General features: G+C 45.4%; 1 protein-coding gene across 2 annotated transcripts in view; it reads right to left on the reverse strand.

Moving 5' to 3' along the window:
• tert (telomerase reverse transcriptase) overlaps positions 1 to 21,622 on the reverse strand; it is a 77,084-nt gene that overhangs the window by 12,331 nt on the left and 43,131 nt on the right. Inside the window, exons 9-15 of one of the 2 annotated variants that reach the window (XM_033049356.1) lie at positions 19,676 to 19,789; positions 19,451 to 19,522; positions 17,623 to 17,811; positions 9,407 to 9,533; positions 5,249 to 5,310; positions 3,195 to 3,319; positions 2,435 to 2,572 (exon numbers count right to left, since the gene is read on the reverse strand). In XM_033049356.1, the coding sequence (XP_032905247.1) occupies positions 2,435 to 2,572; positions 3,195 to 3,319; positions 5,249 to 5,310; positions 9,407 to 9,533; positions 17,623 to 17,811; positions 19,451 to 19,522; positions 19,676 to 19,789 (827 nt within the window). The remainder of the gene's footprint in view (positions 1 to 2,434; positions 2,573 to 3,194; positions 3,320 to 5,248; positions 5,311 to 9,406; positions 9,534 to 17,622; positions 17,812 to 19,450; positions 19,523 to 19,675; positions 19,790 to 21,622) is intronic. The other variant, XM_033049365.1, reaches the window with a different exon arrangement.

A 21,622-nucleotide genomic window follows, 5' to 3' on the forward strand; every position in this document is an offset into this window, starting at 1 on the left:
ATACCCCCAGAGTCTGCGAGAGTGGGGGCGCAAGATGACTCATTGACTGACCACCCGGTAACAAACCTTGGAACGGGCATGACATTGAATCAGGTAAGTGGCAAAACTCTTGAAAAACAAGCAGCTGGACACGTTCTTCAGACCTGTAGGTGTGGCTGGACTAAAGTAACACCGACTCGTGGTCTCAAAATTCATCAGGGACAGAAGAAATGCTTGAAAATCCCAAACCCAGGGCCCCGCATTGGCCAGATTCTGTCAAGAGGAAGGTCAAATCAGTCAGATTAAACTCAGCGGCAGGAAGAAATCCACAGTCCACAGAGCATATCCAGGATGTGGCAGAGGTTTCAGGCAACAGTCCAAGACGCAACCAGGCACAACATAAAGTGGAGAACATGCAAGGACGTAAGCCGTTGGTGAAATGGCCAAAGTCTAACATCAAGGAGTGGGAAATCATCAATGCAGATGTGAGCTTAATCTTAAGTGGAATCAAGGGATCAGCAGAAAAGAAGTTGGAGAAGATGGGTGATCTAGTCTACAGCTATGGAAAGGGGAAATTTGGTGAGAAGGAACAAATCAGCAGAAAAGATAGGCCTCCTCCCCCCAAGTCCCGTTGTCTCCAGGAAATCCAACAACTTGTTAAAGAAAGAAGAGACCTGAGGAAAGCGTGGAAAAAAGCAACAGCAGAAGAAAGGGAGGGCATCAATCTCCTTCAAGAGAACCTAAAACAGAGGCTCTCGAAGCTGCGCAGAGCGGAGAATGTAAGGAAACAACGCAAAAAGGAAAAAGCAAGATCTACAAAGAACCCTTTAAGTTTGTGAAAGGCATTTTCACAAAAGAGAAAAGCGGATCCCTGAAAGCATCAAAAAAGAAGGTTGAAGGACACATCAGCACCATCCACACTGATGAGTTAAAAGATGAACCCGATTTTTCTCCCCACTGACATCCCACCAATCTCACCCCAACAACATCAATTTGACATCAAGAAGCTTATGAGAGGAAGTACTCTGAACTGACAACTGAAGCAGCCCAGAATGGCTGAAAGACCAAGATTTTCCCTGTCGAAGTGGGATGCAGGGGATTTGTTGCCAGGCTATTAAAGAAAATGGGGGTGAGGGGTCGCTCCCTCCAACAAGCAATCAAGTCATTATCAAATTCTGCAGAAAAAAGCAGCATTTGGCTTTAGATCAAAAGGAGAGATAACAATTGGGCTGCAAGATGAAGACAGGAGGGTATGGAATTGAGGGGGGTGTAATTGGGACGCCAGGTATCACCGTTGAGCCCTCTGGAGATGTTGTGGGCTTATCAATGAAACATCAAAGAAAGAGGGTGCCCACCTGACGACCCCGATGATGTACCTACCCTACCTTTCACCACTCCAATCCCGCTGCAAAGTGCAAGGGTGCCGACTTATTACAGGGATTGAAACATCAAGTCCTATTAGCTCTACTATTCAGTATTAGTATTGATTAACTCAGTTTTGCCTTACAGGTCTGTTCTATCACTGGTGCTTATTTGTTTTATTCCGTGGACTTTCTTAATTACTTTCTATCTGTCCCATCAGTTTTAAACAATGTTTTAAGCATTTAGAGTATAGTGTTCAGTTCTGGGCATCATGTTATAGGACAGATGTTGTCAAGCTGGAAACAGTACAGAGAAGATTTACAAGGATGTTGGGGCTAGAGGGTCTGAGCTGTAGGGAGAGTGTGCGTAGAAACATAGAAAATAGGTGCAGGAGTAGGCCATTCGGCCCTTCGAGCCTGCACCACCATTCAATATGATCATGGCTGATCATCCAACTCAGCCCCAACCTTTGTAGGATGGGACTCCTTGGATGATGAGGGGTAATCTTATTGAGGTGTATAAAATCATGAGAGGAATAGATTGGGTAGGTGCAGAGTCTCTTGCCCAGAGGAGGTGAATCGAGGACCAGAGGACATAGGTTTAAGGTTAAGGGGAAAAGATTAGTATGAATCTTAGGGATACTTTTTCACACAAAGAGGGCTGGGTGTATGGAACAAGCTGCCAGAGGAGGTAGTTGAGGCTGGGACTATCCCAACATTTAAGAAACAGTTAGGCAGGTACAAGGATAGGACAGGTTTGGAGCGATATGGATCAAGCGTGGGCAGGTGGGACTAATGTAGCTGGGACATGTTGGCCGGTGTGGGCAAGTTGGGCCAAAGCTCCTGCTTCCACACTGTATAATTCTATGATGTCTAGAGTAAAAATAATAGATTATCAATATCTGGGAGGCAATTTGTGAATAATACTGAACAGACATACTCAGCCTTTACTTAGCAGATTGTTTAATTTAATATGTAACTGGAACTTTTAATTTCCATCCACCATATTTTCCAAATGATAGTGGAGAAAGCAATGCAAAATTAAGACACTGTTCAAATGATGGTGCGATATATCTTCACCAATATTTACTTACAGGTTTTCAAAGGTCCCAGTAGGCACTTGTAAACAGACTTGTGATTGGACAGTTTGATGGCGAATGCACCGAAGCAGAGCCATTGGGAAGCTTCAAAAGGAAAAGGGCCTGAAGCATCTTTGTAACCTAAAGAAATCCCTGGAAAGAAAATAAGATTTTTTTTTTAAACTATTCTTTAAGAAAGCAGGAAACAGATGGGTCTTTGCAATATAGTACATGCAATAGTATATGAAACAAAATTAATGACTGTGCTTGCATCTATGTTATTCCTTGTGTTTTCAATGACTTGAGTAAATAATTTTATTAATCTTGAGATCATTATACAAAGTCCCAGACTTGTGCAAGGTAAACATTGAATAAAATGTGCAAAAATACTGATTCAATTATTTTTGTTCTCAGAGTAATATCTTTGAATGAATTTGGTTAATTTAGTTCCTGTTCCCATCATGCATATAAATTAAAGTTGATGAAGTACATTAACATAATTTACCTTCTACCAGGTGTTAAACAGTCTATTTTTAAGAATGTGGAGGCTTCAGCAAAGTTAAGTGGTCTGAGACATATTTCACCCTTATATTTTCACCAATGCAGCCATTCTGGAGGAGATAAAACCCCATCCCATTTCATGAAAAATGGCCAGCTACAGGAAAACAGCTGTATAAATGCTGCAAAGATAAGCAGGTTAACATATTAACCCTGCATTCCTGATAACCCTGATTCACAAACTACCCTTCACTTTATATAAGTTTAAAACTCTCACCTCGGTTTTTAGCTTTAAGGATGGTGTAGCAATAAGCCGCAATGTCTGAGATGACATCAAGGTAAAACGAAGGGTTGTCTTTTATTTTTTGCCCAAAGGGGAGCCGCAAAACACAAGCATGGAATCTGGCCATGTGAGAGAGAAAAGTCAAATCAATGGAGCAGCAAATGTCCCTCAATCATCTCACAGTGATGGTGTATAAATTCTCTGTTAAGACGCAAACAACTAAACTGTGGCCCTCTCTCTTCCCAGGTGGATGAAAATATCCTATGGGCACTCTTCAAAGAGCAGAGTTTATCACCGCATCAGTAAAAATGATCACTCATTATCAAATTATTTCTGTACCATTTGCGGGATGGTAAAACATAAAAGCAAAAATACACCAGGAGCTGCTCCTTCTCATTAGGTTACAGAATGGCAAGTTGGTGATAGTAGTTGCCTGATATGGACAGTTGCCAATAATTAGGATTCATGCTAGTGAAAGAAAACAAAATCCATTTATTTTTCTGGTGTTTAAAAACCATGCAAAGTCTTAAGATACAGTTAACATGGTACATTACAACAAGTTTGCATAAAACATTACATTTCAGAATGTTTTTTCTATTTATAGAACCTTGTAATGTGCAAACTGGAAACAAAATGTGCTGGCAATATGCAGTGGGTAATGTATCCATGGACAGAGAAACACTTTCAGGTTGAAGATCCTTCGTCAGAACTAGGAAAGAGGGATACCCAAAGACATTTTCAGGTCGAGAGAAGGTGGTCAGACTTAAATGACCTAGACATAAATGTGAGGTAGACAAAGCTGGAGAAACTCAGCAGGTGAGGCAGCATCTATGGAGCGAAGGAATGGGCAACGTTTCGGGTCGAGACCCTTTAATTGTAGATGGGTTTGTGAGTAAGTTTGCTGATGGCACCAACATTGGAGGAGTTGCAGTGTTGAAGGCTGTCAGAAGATCAGAGGATGATCTTTAGTCAGAGGGTGGTGAATCTATGGAATTCATTTCCACAGAAGGCTGGAGAGGCCATGTCAATGGATATTTTTAAGATGGAGATTGATAGGTTCTTGATTAGTAAGGGTGTCAGGGGTTATGGGGAGAAGGCAGGAGAATGGGGTTGAGAGGGAAAGATAGATCAGCCATGATTGAATGGCGGAGTAGACTTGATGGGCCGAGTGGCCTAATTCTGCTCCTGCAACTTATGAAGTTACAATGGGATATAGATCAGCAGCAGAAATGGGCAGAGAAATGGCAGATGAGGTCTAACCCGAGCAAGTGTGAGGTGATGCACTTTGGGAGGCTGAACTCAAGGGGAAAGTAAAGGATTCTGGGAGACCAAGGTCATAGCGCACTGATGGTGGCAGCACAAGTAGAAAGAGTAGTGAAGAAAGTGTGTTGAACATAAGAGTCAGGAAGTCATTGTACAGGACTTTGGACATGACTTTGGTTAGGCTGCATTTGGAATATTGCATTTAGTTCTGGTCGTTCCATTACAGGAAAGTTGTGGAGGCTTTGGAGAGGGTAAAGAGGAGGTTTACCTGAATGCTGTCTGGATTAGAGGTTTTCAGATACAGGGAGAGGTTGGATAGACTTGGAGTGTTTCCTCTGGAATGTCAGAGGTTGTGGAGTGGCTTGATATAAATAAAGTATATACAATGAAGAGGGCTATAGTTAGGGAATATAGTCATGACTTTTCCCCAGGGTGGACATGTCCAACACTAGAGGCCATAGCTGTAAGTTGAGAAGGGGAAAGTTTAATGGATATGTGCGGGGCTGAGTGTAGTGGGGGCCTGGAATGCATTGCCAGGGATGGTGGTAAAGGCAAATACGAGAGTGGCATTTATGAGGCTTTTAGATACGCACATGGAAGTGCAGGGAAGAGAGGGATATGGATCATAAACAGGCAAATGACAACAGTTTAACTTGGCATCATGTTCGGCACAAACTCGGTGGACTGAAGGGCCCTTCCCTGTATATGTTAACTATATATGTTAAGAGTGCATTTCAGTTTAAAGCAATAAAATTAACCAAAAGTTATCCCACTTTTAAGAGTACCTGTATGCCTGGAGAAGAAATATCTTATAGACATTGATGGCAACTGTTCTCAGTGTATTGACCTGCATAAATTTAAAATACATGGTGAGCAATTTCAAATGGGTCTACGTATCTAGATATTTGCTGACAGGAACATTGCAAAGCATATTGCAATTTTCTTGTGTATGAAGGAACTACAGATGCTGGTTTACACCTAAGTTAGACACAAAATGCTGTTCAGCTGGTCAGGCAGCATCTCTGGAGAAAAGGAATAGGTGATGTTTCAGGTCGAGACCCTTCTTCAGACTTTTCTTATCTGGGCAAGTACACTAAGTTTTGAAACAGAAGTGGAATTGTATTAACTACTAGACTAAGTGGGACCCGTTGGGTCCCATGTTCACACGGGAGGGCTGGTCCCCCGACGCAATATTCCACCTCTCCACCAATTCCAATATTGGTGGCCAGTGGGGGGGGCTTTCTGGAGTGCTGGTATGGGTTCTTGGGGTGGCAACTCAGTCCCTCAAGCCTGATCTGCTGGCAGCTCACTCACGGCTGGTGGGCTGGCAGTTGACTCATGACTATTCCTTGAAATTCCATTTCAAGCAGGGTGCAAGTCCACCAAATTCAAATCCATGTTCCTACCATTTCAAGCAGGGTTCAAGGCCACCAAATTCAAGTGCAGTTTCTTACCACTATGCGCAGGGTGCAAGGCCACCAAATTCAAGTGCAGTTTCCAACCACTTCAAGCATGGTGCAAGGCCACCGAATTCAAGTGCAGTTTCCAACCACTTCAAGCAGGGTGCAAGGCCACCAAATTCAGTGCAGTTTTATTCCACTTCAAGCAGGGTCCAAGGCCACCAAATTCAAATGCAGCTTCATACCATTTCATGCAGGGTGAAACCACCATAAAACCACACATAACACCAAACTCACAGTTCAGTAGACATTCAGTGTGTTCAGTTGATTCACAGCTCAGACAGTCATGACCTCTCCCTCCCCCATCATGCAGAGACTGAGCCACACCCACACTTCCGGGTTTTATAACCCCTCCCCCTCCCACCGGAAAAGGTGTGGCTTTCAGGGCGTGATTGACAGGAGAGAGATTCTCAACATTTTTTAAACACCAATAACACTTTTATTTTTCATTGATGGGAAGAATTCTCTGCACCTGCTCAGCGGAGGGGGGACTGAGTAAGATGGCCAAAAATCACAGCCGTAAGTGTAGCGTTTTATCTAAAATCAATATACAGTGCAAACAGGAAGTAAGTGCATTTGCAGTAGTGCCTTTTAACTTCAAGCCAAATCACCCAAGCCGCCATTTGCAGTAAGTAGTGCCTTTCAACCTCAAGACAAAGCACCCAAGCCACCATTTGCAGTAAGTAGTGCCTTTCAACTTCAAGCAAAGCACCCAAGCCACCATTTGCAGTAAGTAATGCCTTTCAACTTCAAGCCAAAGCACCCAAACAACCATTTGCAGGCAGTGACTTTTTACTTCAAACAAACCATATTTTAATTTTCAAACCACATTAAGGGTACTCACAGTTGTGTAGACATTTGTTCAGTGTTATTCAGAGCTCAGAGAGACGTGATCCTTGGCATTATCCATCTTGCAGAGACTGTGAGGCACACCACTTCCTGGTTTTATAGTACCAACCCCTCCCTCCAGCAGGGGCAGCAGAGAGAATGGTGATTTTTTTAAACTTCAAGCCAAAGCTCCCAAGCCACCATTTGCAGTAAGTAGTGCCTTTTGAACTTTAAACCAAAGCTCCCAAGCCACCATTTTCTGTAAATAGTGCATTTCAACTTCAAGCCAAAGCACCCAAGCCACCATTTGCAGTAAGTAGTGCCTTTCAACATCAAGCCAAAGCACCCAAACCACCATTTGCTGTAAATAGTGCATTTCAACTTCAAGCCAAAGCACCCGAGCCACCATTTGCTGTAAATAGTACATTTCAACTTCAAGCAAAGCACCCAAGCCACCATTTGCAGTAAGTAGTGCCTTTCAACTTCAAGCCAAAGCACCCAAGCCACCATCTGCAGTAAGTAGTGCCTTTCAACTTCAAGCCAAAGCACCCAAGCCACCATTTGCAGTAAGTAGTGCCTTTCAACTTCATGCCACCATTTGCAGTAAGTAGTGCCTTTCAACCTCAAGCCAAAGCACCCAAGCCACCATTTGGAGTAAGAAGTGCCTTTCCACTTCAAGCCAAATCCACCGCCACCATTTCCAGTAAGTAGTGCCTTTCAACTTCAAGCCAAAGCACCCAAGCCATCATTTGCAGTAAGTAGTGCCTTTCAATTTCAAGTCAAGCACACAAGCCACCATTTGCAGTAAATGCCTTTCAACCTCAAGCCAAAGCACCCAAGCCACCATTTGCAGTAAGTAATGCCTTTCAATTTCAAGCCAAAGCATCCAAGCCACCATTTGCAGTAAGTAGTGCCTTTCAACCTCAAGCCAAAGCACCCAAGCCACCATTTGCAGCAAGTAGTGCCTTTCAACTTCAAGCCAAGCACCCAAGACACCATTTGCAGTAAGTAGTGCCTTTCAACTTCAAGCCAAAGCTCCCAAGCCACAATTTGCAGTAAGTAGTGCCTTTCAACTTTAAACCAAAGCACCCAAGCCACCATTTGCTGTAAGTAGTGCCTTTCAACTTCAAGCCAAAGCACCCAAGCCACCATTTGCAGTAAGTAGTGCCTTTCAACTTTAAGCGAAGCACCCAAGTCACCATTTGCAGTAAGTAGTGACTTTCAACTTCAAGCCAAAGCACCCAAGCCACCATTTGCAGTAAGTAGTGCCTTTCAACTTCAAGCCAAAGCACCCAAGCCACCATTTGCAGTAAGTAGTGCCTTTCAACTTCATGACACCATTTGCAGTAAGTAGTGCCTTTCAACCTCAAGCCAAAGCACCCAAGCCACCATTTGGAGTAAGAAGTGCCTTTCCACTTCAAGCCAAATCCACCGCCAACATTTCCAGTAAGTAGTGCCTTTCAACTTCAAGCCAAAGCACCCAAGCCACCATTTGCAGTAAGTAGTGCCTTTCAACTTCATGCCACCATTTGCAGTAAGTAGTGCCTTTCAACGTCAAGCCAAAGCATCCAAACAACCATTTGCAGGCAGTGCCTTTTTACTTCAAACAAACCATATTTTCATTTTCAAACCACATTAAGGGTACTCACAGTTGTGTAGACATTTGTTCAGTGTTATTCAGAGCTCAGAGAGACGTGAACCTTGGCTTCATCCATCTTACAGAGAGTGAGTGAGGCACACCACTTCCTGGTTTTATAGTCCCTCCCCAGGTGCAGCAGAGAGAATGGTGATTTAAAAAAAAACATTAATATCTTTCTGATTTGTCATCGATGGGAAAAATCCTCCACACCCGTAAGGCGGAGGGGGGCTCTGTGCGAGGTGGCCAAAAATGACGGCCGTAGGTGGCGGCGTTCTGTTGGAAATCGCAGCACAGTAGGCTAAAAGCGGTCAAGATCAGAGATTTAGTAATATAGACAGATACCAAGCACAGCTGAGGGAATTTTGGAGACCAGTTTTCTCATTTTGTACTTTAGCTACGTCTCAGGCCTTAAAATGTACTCAAAACAATTTGCAAGTGAATTGCTTGTTTAGATATCTTATACCGGCAGTTAGGCGTCACCTCCGGATACAAGCTATCTAAAGAAGCAATTTACTGAAAACAATTTGCAAGGCCACCCAGTAAGGCACATTGTAAGCAAGTAAAGTTACCAATTAATTAAAAAACTCATAAGACTCCAGTTCATGTTTAATAGGTGAGCCAACTTCAAGTGCTGGACAGGATGATTAACAAGCACTTTATCCAAAATGGTGTCAGCAAATGATAGGCAGCAAAACCCTGACACAATTTTCAGTCTTAATCCCCTGTGTTAATGTATATCAGAAGGCACTTCTACCACAACACAGCACCTACTTTGTAGGGGTAAAACAATTGGTATCAAAGGCACTGGATGTGTTTAATGGAAAAAATAAATCATATCGTAAGGATAAAAAGTGCTGGTTAACTCAGCGGGTCAGGCAACTGTTTTTGTATAAACCAGCATCTGCAGTTCTTTGTTTCTACATCTTATAGAAAGCAGGTTGAACAGCAAGAAAGTCGAATGAGAAAAAGTAGTTGATATAAAACTGTACCATTTTTATAGGCACATCACACCTCACCTCCAGATCCAGGAAGATATAGTGACATTTCAGCTTCAGAACAGCCAATAGCTTTTTTTTCATATTTTGTCCAGGTTTCGAACTACAGTTGAAAGTAAGACTTGATCTGATGGAACTATTTGCATAACTAAATTAAAGAAAATAATTAAGTTATAGTGAGCATCATTGAATGGTTAAAGAATTTTCCTCATCCAGAAAACTATAACAACCACAACTTATAGGAACGCCGTCCTCAACAGAGCAGTTAGCAAAGAAGGTTTGCTTTTACCATGGACAAGAGGAATATCTTAGTCATCCTATAGAATCGGCAGTATCAGGGCTCGAAATTAATGGTTGCCCGGGTGCCACTGACCACTCAAAGCGCCGCTGGGCAACCTAAACACCGAGTCATTTTGCCCGGCTTGGCAACCAGATACTGGTTTGTACCGTAGACACAAAAAACTGGAGTAACTCCGCGGGTCAGGCAGCGTATCAGGAGAAAAGGAACGCGACGTTTTGTGTCGGCAGTGACGGCTGTATTGCGTGGGAAAGATATTAGGTGCGGGGTGACGAAGGGTCGCAGCGAATGACGGGCCCCGAACAGCGGCAGCAGAGGTCGCGACAGCGGCTCCATCTCCTCCTCCTCCCGCACCTCGCCCGCCCTGATAGCGGCTGCTGCTTGTAAACCCGCTAACGGCGCTTTAAAAAAAAACCCTCCCGCACGCCGAGGCCGGGAGGAGGGGGGGGAGGGGGAGGCCTCGGCGTGCGGGAGGGTTTTTTTTTAAAGCGCTGTTAAGCGGCCTTTTCACGGGGCGACTTGACGCAAGAGTTAACCGGAGTTTAACATCGTGGGAACCTCGTGCGATAACAGTGCGGCATTCGTGGACCACCGTGGACCACCGTAGCGCTAACGGCAGGTCATCGTGTAACTTGGTCACTCGGGAGAAAATTCAAGAAAGTTTGAATTTCTCCAAGATTGACTTGTACACTTGTGGTTGAGTATTGCAACATTATATGAACGTAGTGGCCAGTGCGATATCCGTAATAACTCTTGCGGGTACCGTGGGAACTCCTGCGAACGGTGAACCCGGAAGCTGGACAGAGGGAACAGAAGGTGAGTAAAAATTATCTTATGTGGGATTGAATTTAAAAAATAAATAAAAATAAAGATTTGCATCCGCATATGGTCATCAACTTATTCATGAGTTATGTTAATGAGATTCAAGAAAATAACTAATCTTTAAAAGGGACTTTACTGAAAGGTTACACATTTTTATGGTCCGTGAGAAATTTTTCACATGTACTTCTTTGAGAGATACAGGTCGGAGTCCTCGGGTCCAGGGGTCCGGAACGCTACCAATCAATGTTGTACAGAGACCCGTGTAAGGAGTGAACTGTACATGCTGGTTTAAACCGAAGACAGACACAAAAAGCTGGAGTAACTCAGCGAGTCAAGCAGCATCTCTGGAGAAAAAAAGCTGATGTTTCGGGACGAGACACATCTTCAGACTCAATTCCGATTAGGCTGTCTGAAGAAGGGTTCCGGTGTTGGGGGAGTCCAGAACCAGGGTCCCAGTTTTACAGTCTACCGTGGGAACTCTTTAACTCAGTAAAGTAAAGTAGCCTTTATTGTCATATCAGCGCACAGGCAGCAGTTGACTGTTGCTCTATTCAGTTTCCCAGGGGGTCGGGACGGGACTGGAGTTGGGAGGGAAAGGTGGGGGAGTCGAGGGAGAGGAGGGGGAGACAGATGGGGGTGTCTTCATTTACTGGCGGCGGGTGTCTGTCACTGAAACAGGCAGGTGAGATTTTACATCCACCTTGTGTGTGCCTCTCTCTCTCTCTCCCTCCCTCTTACACAGGCTGAGAGACTCTGCCTCTGTGAGTGTACGTCTCTTTCTCCCCCTCTCCCACACACAGTAAGACCGAGGTACTGTGCTCAGTCCATCTGTGTCTCCCACATACACAGTAAAATATGTCTCCAAATGAGCCAATTCAACCAAGGGAGGATATATATAGTGTGTGAAAAAAAAAGTTACATCATTTGTGTCACGTGTAGTTTACGATGTTCATTCAAGATTTAACGGGAAAGCTCGGGAAACGGACAAGTCACTCGCACAAATAGCAGAAATGCCGAGTACCGTGGGAACTCTTTATCTACTGCCGTTATATCGTGCGAGACTCGTGCTGGACCACGACCTCTTCACTCTGGTGACATCTTGCGTCAACTCGCCCCGTGAAAAGGCCGCTTTAGCGGGTTTACAAGCAGCAGCCGCTATCAGGGCGGGCGAGGTGCGGGAGGAGGAGGAGATGGAGCCGCTGTCGCGACCTCTGCTGCTGCTGTGCGGGACCCGTCATTCGCTCCGACACTTCTGAAGCAGCTGCACCAAAGATCCTATAGCTATGGGATCTTTGAGCTGCACCGCTTGGCCCCGCACCTTGCTGTTGGCTGGCGGAGGAGGGAGGCGGTGGCGAGGAAATCCCAACGGCCAAGGCAGCGGGGCGATGTTGTCCGAGGAGCGCTGACCCTCCTTCCTCCCCACCTCGCCCCCTTCTCTCTCTCTCTCTCTCATACGCCCCCTCCCCCTTATCCTGGGACCCCTCCTCTACATCCAGCACTGATCCCCATTCCTGCCTCTATTCAGTCCTCACAGACATCCCCTGTGCTCCCCTCCCCATCTCCCCCCCCCCCCCAATCTATTCATCCTGCGTTGATCACCCTATCCACCTCGCATTAATTCTCCTGCCGCCACCCCCCCCCCCCCCATCCATCCTACACTGGTTCCCCAATTCACCCTGTACTTACCCCTTTCCCATCCATCATGCACTTCTCCTCCATCCATCCTGTACTGATCCCCCATCCATCATGTACTAATCCATGCATTCATCCCGTACTGACCTACCCTCCATTTACCCTGCACCTTCCCCTTATTCATCCTGTAGTGATCCTCCATTCATCCTGCACAGACCGTCCGATCCACACTGTACTGACCCCCCCCCCCCATTCATCCTGCACTGATCTCCCCCCCCCCCCCCCATCCATCCTGTACTGATCCTCCCATTCAAGAAGAATGGGGGGAACAGTCTGAAGAAGGGTCTCGACCCGAAACGTTGCATATTTTCTTCGCTCCATAGATGCTGCCTCACCCGCTGAGTTTCTCCAGCACTTTTGTCTACCCCCATCCATCCCGTACTGAACCCCCCCATTCAACACCACTGACATCCCTCGTGCTCTCCCCTCACAATTTTACTTACTCCAACCAACCTTCTAACCCCCTTCCCCCCCTCTTCCCCCCGCCATCTATTCACCTCGTACTGATTCACACACACACCCCTCCCTGACCCTATTGTCCTGGAAATGTCTTCAGTGCGAACATTGACTATGTTTGATAACGGAATGCAATCAAATGTGTTTTAATTCCCAATGTTAATATCTGTTTTAATCTATAAAGATGGATTAATTATATTGTGAACACGTGAAACATTAAAACCGCAGCGTTCGATTGTCACTGCTGCCGTTGACACGTTATTAAAGAATTCATTTTTACGGCAAATCAATGCCCTTAATATGGAGTATCAGTACTGTAGTTATTTAATGAGCAACATTCACAACTATAACGCATATATGTTACCATGGTTCAGGATTTATTGACACAGGTTGATCATACGCTGAATAATCCAACCACATTTTTGTTTGGAAGTGGAAAGTAACTACGCACTTCGTCCGAGCACATTATCGCACACGTCATGCAAGCCACCTAAACTGTCATGTGGCACCTAAAAAGCTGCCAAGGTTGCCCGGCTGGCAACAGGGGAAAAAAGTTAAGCGAGAGCCCTGAGTATACTAATTATTTACAATTTAAATAACAATTAGTAAGGGTGATGGATCCTGTGAAATTACTATTTAACACCAATGCAAAAATTTCAATGAATACTTCTGAAATGAAAATGGGAACAAGGGCTGAAGAGGTCCATGCACAAAGAGGGGCGACGGTTTGAGGGACAGCGGGCATGGAGGAGACAACTGCAACGGGCCTTTGTGGCCAGCTGTAGCTGGGACTGTAAAATGGCCCCAAAATGGCACCTCTTGCATTGGGAGCTGCTCTGTACATTCTGTACTCACCGGGGGTTGTACTTATGTATGGTGATAGTCTTGCTGATCTCTATGTAAAAAAAGTATTTCACTGTACCTTGGTGAGGAAACCATTGAACCATTAGAAATGATTTATCAAGAAGTACTAGTCAAGAGTGGTCCCAGAGGATTGGAAAATTGCAAACGTTACTCCACTGTTCAAGAAGGGAGGTATGTAAAAGATGGATAACTATAGGTTGGTTAGCCTGACTTCAATGGTTGGTAAGATTTTAGAGCCCATTATTAAGGATGAGGTTTCCGAGCACTTGGGAGCACACGATAAAATATGCTTAAGTCAGCATGGTTTTGTGAAGGGGAGATGTTGCCTGACAAATTTGTTGGAATTCTTTGAGGAAGTAAATAGCAGGATAAAAAAAGGGGAATCAGTGGAAGATACACAAAAATGCTGGAGAAACTCAGCGGGTGCAGCAGCATCAATGGAACGAAGGAAATAGGCGAAGTTTCAGGCCAAAACCCTTCTTCAGACTGATGGGGGATGGGGGGGGGGGGGGGGGGGGGGGGGGAGAAGGAAGGAAAAAGGGAGGAGGAGGAGCCCGAGGGTGGGGGGATGGGAGGAGACAGCTCGAGGGTTAAGGAAGGGGAGGAGACAGCAAGGGCTAGCAAAATTGGGAGAATTCAATGTTCATGCCATCCGGACGCAAGCAACCCAGGCGGAATATGAGGTGCTGTTCCTCCAATTTCCGGTGTTGCTCACTCTGGCAATGGAGGAGACCCAGGACAGAGTGGTCGGATTGGGAATGGGAGTTGAAGTGCTGAGCCACCGGGAGTTCAGGTAGGGTATTGCGGACTGAGCGGAGGTGTTCGGCGAACACCCAACCTCCGCTAGTCTCCCCGATGTAATTCAGCTGACATCTAGAGCAGCGGATGCAGTAGATGAGGTAATTATTACCGGAAATCAGTGGATGTTGTTGACTTGGATTTTCAGAAGGCCTTTGATAGGGCGCAGCACGTGAGGCTGCTAAACAAGATGAGAGCCCACGGTATTCAGACCGGAAGTGGCGACGCTGTGATACGGCTGCGGCTCGCCGGCAGTCTGTCTGTTTTTACTTTTTTGTGTTGTTTTTTTTGTCTAGTTTAGTAAATTTGTTGGTTATTAGGTGGTGTTATGTGTGTGGGGGGGGTGGAACAGGGCTTTCTGTCTCTCCCTTCGGGGGAATGCGACTTTTTTGTCGTATCCCCCTTCTCTTCCCCCGTCTGCGCTGAGGCCTAATGGCGGAGCTGGCGGCCTCCAACCTGCGATCGACCTCGAGGGTCCGGAGGTAGAGCCAGCCAGGACTCATCAACGCGAGGCTGGCCGTCTTCGAGCTGTGGCGACGTCCGGGTAGCGGCACGACTCGGCACTCCGGTGAGGGCGGACGGCGCGGGGCTGGGACACTCCCGTGCGGGCGGCACGGCTACCGGCTGGAAGGCGCTCCCGTGTGAGCGGCCTGGGTCCCTGCCGGAAGGCGCTCCCGTGGGGGCAGCCCGGTGCGGGGCTGAGACGCTGCCGTGTGGGCGGCCCGGTGCGGGGCGGAGACGGTGCTCCGGCGGCTGAGGCGGCGTTCTGGCGGCGGCGACCTAGAGCTCCCGTTGCAACAGCTGCGTCCGCTGGACTGGAGGGTGGCAGCTTCAACCACCCCCGGGCCGCGGAGCTTGAACCGCGGGACTGATACCATCGCCCGGTGGGGTATCGCCTCGGCGCAGAGGGAGAAGAGGAGGGAAGAGACAGTAACTCTAAGACTTTTGCCGCCATCACAGTGAGGAGGTGTTTGGTGAACTCACTGTGGTGGATGATAATTTGTGTTTATTGTGTTGTTATTATTACATGTATGGCTGCAGGCAACAGCATTTCGTTCAGACCGAAAGGTCTGAATGAAAATAAAGGAAATCTAATCTAATCTAATCTAATTATAGGGTAGATACTAGCGTGGATAGAAGATTGACTGAATGGCAGAAGGCAAATAATGGAAATAAAGTGGGCCTTTCCTGGTTGGCTGTTGATGACTAGTGATGTTCTGCAGGTGGTCAGTGTTGGGTCCACTACTTTTTACGTTGTATATTAATGATTTGGATGATGGAATTGATGGCTTTTTGGTCAAATTGGTGTAGAGGGAGAGTGGTCGGTGGGGGCGTTGCAAGCCGGCGCCCTGTCAGCAGCGTGTCCGTTTTTTTCAACTTTTTTTGTTTTTTTAATATGTTTTAAAGTATGTATTTTGTGTTTCTTTGTGTGTCTTGTGTGGGGGGTGGTGTGGGGGGATGAGGGGGAAACCGTTTTGGTCGCCTCCTCCACGGAGAGGTGACTTTTTCCAGGTCGCCTCCCCCGTGGCCTAACAACGAGGATCGGTGCGTCCTTTCCCGGAGACACGCCCGGGGCTTCAGTGGCGGGCGCAGCGTGGACTCTCGGCGTGGAATGGGCAAGCCCTCGTTGGGGCTCGCTGGAGGGGAGCGCTCCGTTTCGCTGGCCCGCGGCAGCCGGCAGTCTGAAGCCGCGGTCTGCAGAGCTCCAGCTGGCGCGACGTCTACAGCCCGGGATCCCTCGCGGGGGACCCGGGAGAAGAAGGAGCTTCCACCGCCGGCCCGCGGCCAACTTCTACCGCGGACCCGGCGTGGACTTAACATCACCCCTGGAGGGGAGCTTCTACCGCCGGCCCTGCGGTCTGCGGTGCCTCTGGCTGCGGCGGGGACTTTAAATCTCGACCGCCGGCCTACACCAACCTAAAGCCGCGGTCTCCGGTGAGGAAGAGCCGATCCTGGACTGACTCTGGACTCTGGTCCTGACCACGGGGGGAAATGGAGGAGGACTGGCCAAATTTTGTGCCTTCCACCACAGTGATGAATGCTGTGGTGGATGTTTGTGTTAATTTTTTTTATTGTGTATTGTGTGTTCTTTATCATTGTTCCGCTGCTGACAAATTCATTTCACTTGCACTTTATGTGCAATGTGACGAATAAAACCGTATTGTATTGTATTGTATTGTATTGTATTGTATTGTATTGTATTGTACAGGAAGCGGGGAGTCAGCTGAACGACTCAAGACAGGTTGGGAGAGTGGGCACAGAAGTGGCAGATGGAATACAACGAAGCAAAGTGTGCAGTCATGCACTTTGATAGTAAGAATTAAGCCGTAGTCTATTTTCTAATTGGGGAGTGGATTCCGACATTGGAGTTGGGGGTGCTGGTGCAAGATTCCCAAAACATTAATTTGCAAGTTGAATCGGTAGTAAGGGGGCAAATGCAATGCTAGCATTTATTTTGATAGGACTAGAATAGAAAACAGGAATGTAATGCTGAGGTTCTATGAGGCGCTGGTCAGGCTGCATTTGGACTATAGTGAACAGTTTTGGGCCCCATACAGGAGAGATGTGCTGGCGTTGGAGAGGGTCCAGGGGAGGTTTACGAGAATGTTCCTGGGGATGACTGAGTTAACGTATAGAATTTGACAGCACTGTACTCGCTGGAGTTTAGAAGGATGAGGGAGTGATCTCATTGAAACATTGTATAATGAAAGGCCTGAATAAAGTGAATGTGAGGGAATGTTTCCACTAGAGGGAGAGTCTCGGACCAGAGGGCAGAATAAGCCTCAGAATAAAAGGACATGCCTTTAGAAAGGAGATGTGGAGGAATTTCTTTAGTCAAAGGATGGTGAATCTGGGTAATTCATTGCTACAGAAGGTTGTGGTGACCAGGTCTTTGGGTATTTTTAAAGCAGAATTAACAGGTACTTGATTAATATGGGTGTTAAAGGAAATGGGGAGAAGGCAGGAGAATGAGGTTGGGAGGAAAAGATAGATCAGCCAAGATTGACTGGTGGAGAAGACTCAATGGACCAAATGGCCTAATTATGCTCCTCTGACTCACGAACATATGAACTTATAAATAAGGATTAATTCAATATATGGAAACATTTACACACAGTACCTCCCTACATTTCCCCACTGCCACTACACAAAATAAAAGCAGCCATTTAAAGATGTCAATTTAATTTTCTATTGAGTTCAACCCTGTAACTTATGTAACTAGAGTTATAATTCAGCTCATGACTGTTAACTTGCAGCTTCAGAATCTGGCCCTTTGTGAACAAGTCTGATATGATAAAGCTCCCACCTGGAATAGTCACAGTAGATTTCCAGTGTCTGTGTGTCAAATAGCAGACCGCACCATGCAAAGAGACAGTGTTCTGGCAATGATCTGGCCCCACTGCAGGCTGGAAGGTCCACATCAAGCGGAAAGTTGACAACTGTTTTATTTGGGCTTATGAAGCAGCCATACTCTGGAATGCCTGTGGCCAGAATCCTTGATAAAGAAGGAACATCAACACATAATGATTCAGTACAATGTTCTCAGTCATCTTAAATCATTAATTCATATCAATGAAAAAGAAAAATCCATCACTATGTCATAAACTATGGAGACACAAGAGACTACAAAGTGCTGAAAGAACTCAGCAGGTCAGGCAGGATCTATGAAGTATATAGACCTTTCGTTGGACTGATAGAATAAGGGGAAGAAAGCTGAAAAAGAGTGGAGGAAGGGCAAAGCCTGGCAAGTGATAGGTGGATGCAGGTGATGGGGGCTGATTGGCAGATGGATGGAGATAGTGACAATAACTAGAGGAGAAAATGAGACAAAAGAGTATCAGAAGATGAAAGAAGGGGAGTGAATTCAGTGGAGCCATAGAGCTATAGGGAGAGATTCGAGTGGAAGAGTGACTCCTCAATAATGGCTCACTGCCAGTTCTCTACAGAACCATCAGCAATAAACAAGTACGTTTCATGCCCACATGCTAAGTGATTGACTTGGTGAATTAATTTTCTATTTTTTCCTCCCCATTGTTTGCTTTGATATGGAACCATCTTCCTCCTTCCTGCGCACAAAGTACATTCAAGCATTTTATTTTTATCGAGGTAGGAATCAGGCCCCATAATCCTTGTGATAAATTTCCCATTCAACTGGCTTGGCCATACAGCTCAGTCAACGTAACATCTAACGGGGATACACAAAAAAGCTGGAGAAACTCAGCGGGTGCAGCAGCATCTATGTAGCGAAGGAAATAGGCAACGTTTCGGGCCGAAACCCTTCTTCAGACGCGTTGCCTATTTCCTTCACTCCATAGATGCTGCTGCACCCGCTGAGTTTCTCCAGCTTTTTTGTGTACCTTCGATTTTCCAGCATCTGCAGTTCCTTCTTAAACACTTTAACATCTAACAGGTACTGACGTTATTTGGGGAGCTGTATCATTAGGTAGTTAAGGTCATTTACTGTCCATAGAGTCCACTATAATCTCCACTGATAGCAACTGCCACCAATAAAATCTATCCAGCCAAACTATAAACTCCAGAGGTGTTAATCAGCATCCACTAACTAATCTGATAACTGGTGCAACATCAACTCTCCCAGATGTAAAGTACCCTCCTTTAAAAAGAAAAATAGGTGCAGGAGTAGGCCATTCGGCCCTTCGAGCCAGCGCCGCCATTCAATATGATCACGGCTGATCATCTAAAATCAGTACCCCGTTCCTGCTTTTTCCCCATATCACCATAAAGTCCATGGCATCACCATTTTGATCTGAAGATCACACATTACCAATTACCCACTTGGGACATGAACATTTTCCTTCCAATTCCAGTAATATCTCTGCAATTTAGAACTTGGCCGGACTACACCAGGTTACTGTTTCAAGTAAGTTGTCATCTGCAACATAGCAACTAATGAACATTCACAGTGGATGTTATGCTGGGATGTTCAATCAACCACTTGACTGTCCCTGGTCTCTTCAGGATTGATGCATCACTGTCTAAAGTCAGAAAACATGCAAGATGGAATTAAAATTCCACTCCAGTCTTTTGTTGTACACAGAATCAACATTCATGTTGTACACAGAATCAACAAATATCCTTCTTGCAGCTCCCAATTACTGCTCTGTCTGACGTACCTTAGAAACTTTTTGGCAAGTGACAAATGTGGCGTAACCAGCAAAAAGTCATCAATCAGTCGCAGCATCAACCTATGGAAAATAAAGGAAAGCTGAAAATGAAAGCCATCTTCAAAAACATAAAAGTAATTTTTTTCCACATTAGATCTTTGGCTATGTAGTCAGAAATGTTAAGCACATTTTTTAAAAAAATCCAAATTTAGGGATCAGGAACAAAGTACTTACCCATCCTGCTGAATTCCACTGAAGAACATTTTCTCCATATCGCCGTAACACAAGCTACAAAGCAAGGCTGAGACCAGAGAACCTTGTGGTATTCCACAGCCCTGGACATAATACCTGGTACAACAAAATGAGCCTTTTTGAGGTTGAATTGCATTCTCGTTCACTTGGCAGATATTTTAAATATGCACAAAATTAATTTATATAAAAACATCCAAATTATATTCATTAATACATTTTGGAATATTGTAGTTTTGATTTCCAAGGTGAGGAAATTAGGGCAGCACTTTGGCACAGTGGTAGAGCTGCTGCCTCACAGCGCCAGAGGCCCGGGTTCGATCCTGACTTTGGGTGCTGTTTGTGCGGAGTTTGTATGTTCTCCCTGTGACCACATGGGTTTTCTCTGCGTGCTCTGGTTTCCTCCTACATTCCAAAGATGTGCAGGGTTCTAGGTTAATTGGCTTCTGTAAATTGCCCCTAGTATGTAGGACATAGTGTATGGGCGATCGATGGTCGGCATGGTCACGATGGGCTGAAGGGGCCTGTTTCCACACTGTGTCTCGAAGCTAAGCTAAGCTAAATGCTTTTGCACTTTTTGAAGGAATATTTGTGGAATCATTTCATGAAAACAAAAAAATTCAATAGAGGACCAAAGACCTTTCCCACTGTTTGAAGGTACTTGGAACAATGACAGATTAATTGTGGGAATGGAAGAGACTAACTATTTTACCTGCCCCTATGGAATAAAACTATTTAATATTGCTAACTGAGAAGGTTGAGTTTGTGCAGTACCTCACCGATGGCAAATTATCCAATTAATAGACAATAGTTGCAGGAGCAGGCCATTTGGCCCTTCAAGCCAGCACTGCCATTCAATGTGATCATGGCTGATCATCCCCAATCAATACCCCGTTCCTGCCTTTTCCCCATATCCACTGACCGTTATCTTTAAGAGCCCTATCTAGCTCTCTTTTGAAAGTATCCAGAGAACCGGCCTCCACCGCCCTCTGAGGCAGAGAATTCCACAGACTCACAACTCTCTGTGTGAAAAAGTGTTTCCTCATCTCCGTTCTAAATGGCTTATCCCTTATTCTTAAACCGTGGCCCCTGGTTCTGGACTCCCCCAACATCAGGAACATGTTTCCTGCCTCTAGCGTGTCGAAACCCTTAATAATTATATGCTTCAATAAGATCACCTCTCATCCTTCTAAATTCCAGAGTACACAAGCCCAGCCGCTCCATTCTCTCAGCATATGACAGTCCCGCCATTCCGGGAATTAATCTTGTAAACCTACGCTGCACTCCCTCAATAGATTTCACTAGATTATTCACAGTTCTCTGCTTCAAAACAAGGCTACATTTTATTTGAGCTTGACCTTACCTCTTTTGCAGTAAATGAAAATGGCAAAATTAGTATTATCTGCCCCATTCTTTTATGCAATCTGGTATCAGGCTATATTGAATGCTTCTTAAGATCCTTACTGAGCTAACTAGAAAGGGGTTTTCCTATGTGTTCTGCTTTTTCCCCACATTTGTATGCATCTCTTGGCAGTAATGCGAGTTATTTTAATCAGGATGCAAAGGTCCCCAAGCATGAAAATAAGGTGGCAGCATCCAGTCCTGTTGATAGAAATGTCTTATGGTGCAGTGGAATTGCTATATTAGCATAAATTCAACAAACTCGTTTAGCACTTTTAAAGTGCAAATTGCCATTTTGAGTGCCACAGCTCACGCATGCGTAGGTACTTGCAATCATTTATTTTTACTAAAGGAATAACCTGGATTGGATTACCTTGGTAACAGTGCATATAGAGTAGCACTCAATACTGAAGTCTCGGATAATGGGACATTGTATTATCTTGACCATCAAGCAGCAAAGTACAGATACCACCTTGCCTGCAGATTAAGTGCACTCACTATAAATGAATCATTCTGAACGCATGTAGCTCA

The sequence above is a fragment of the Amblyraja radiata genome, chromosome 2, assembly GCF_010909765.2.
Source record: "Amblyraja radiata isolate CabotCenter1 chromosome 2, sAmbRad1.1.pri, whole genome shotgun sequence".
In the NCBI taxonomy this organism is placed as follows: Eukaryota; Metazoa; Chordata; class Chondrichthyes; order Rajiformes; family Rajidae; genus Amblyraja; species Amblyraja radiata.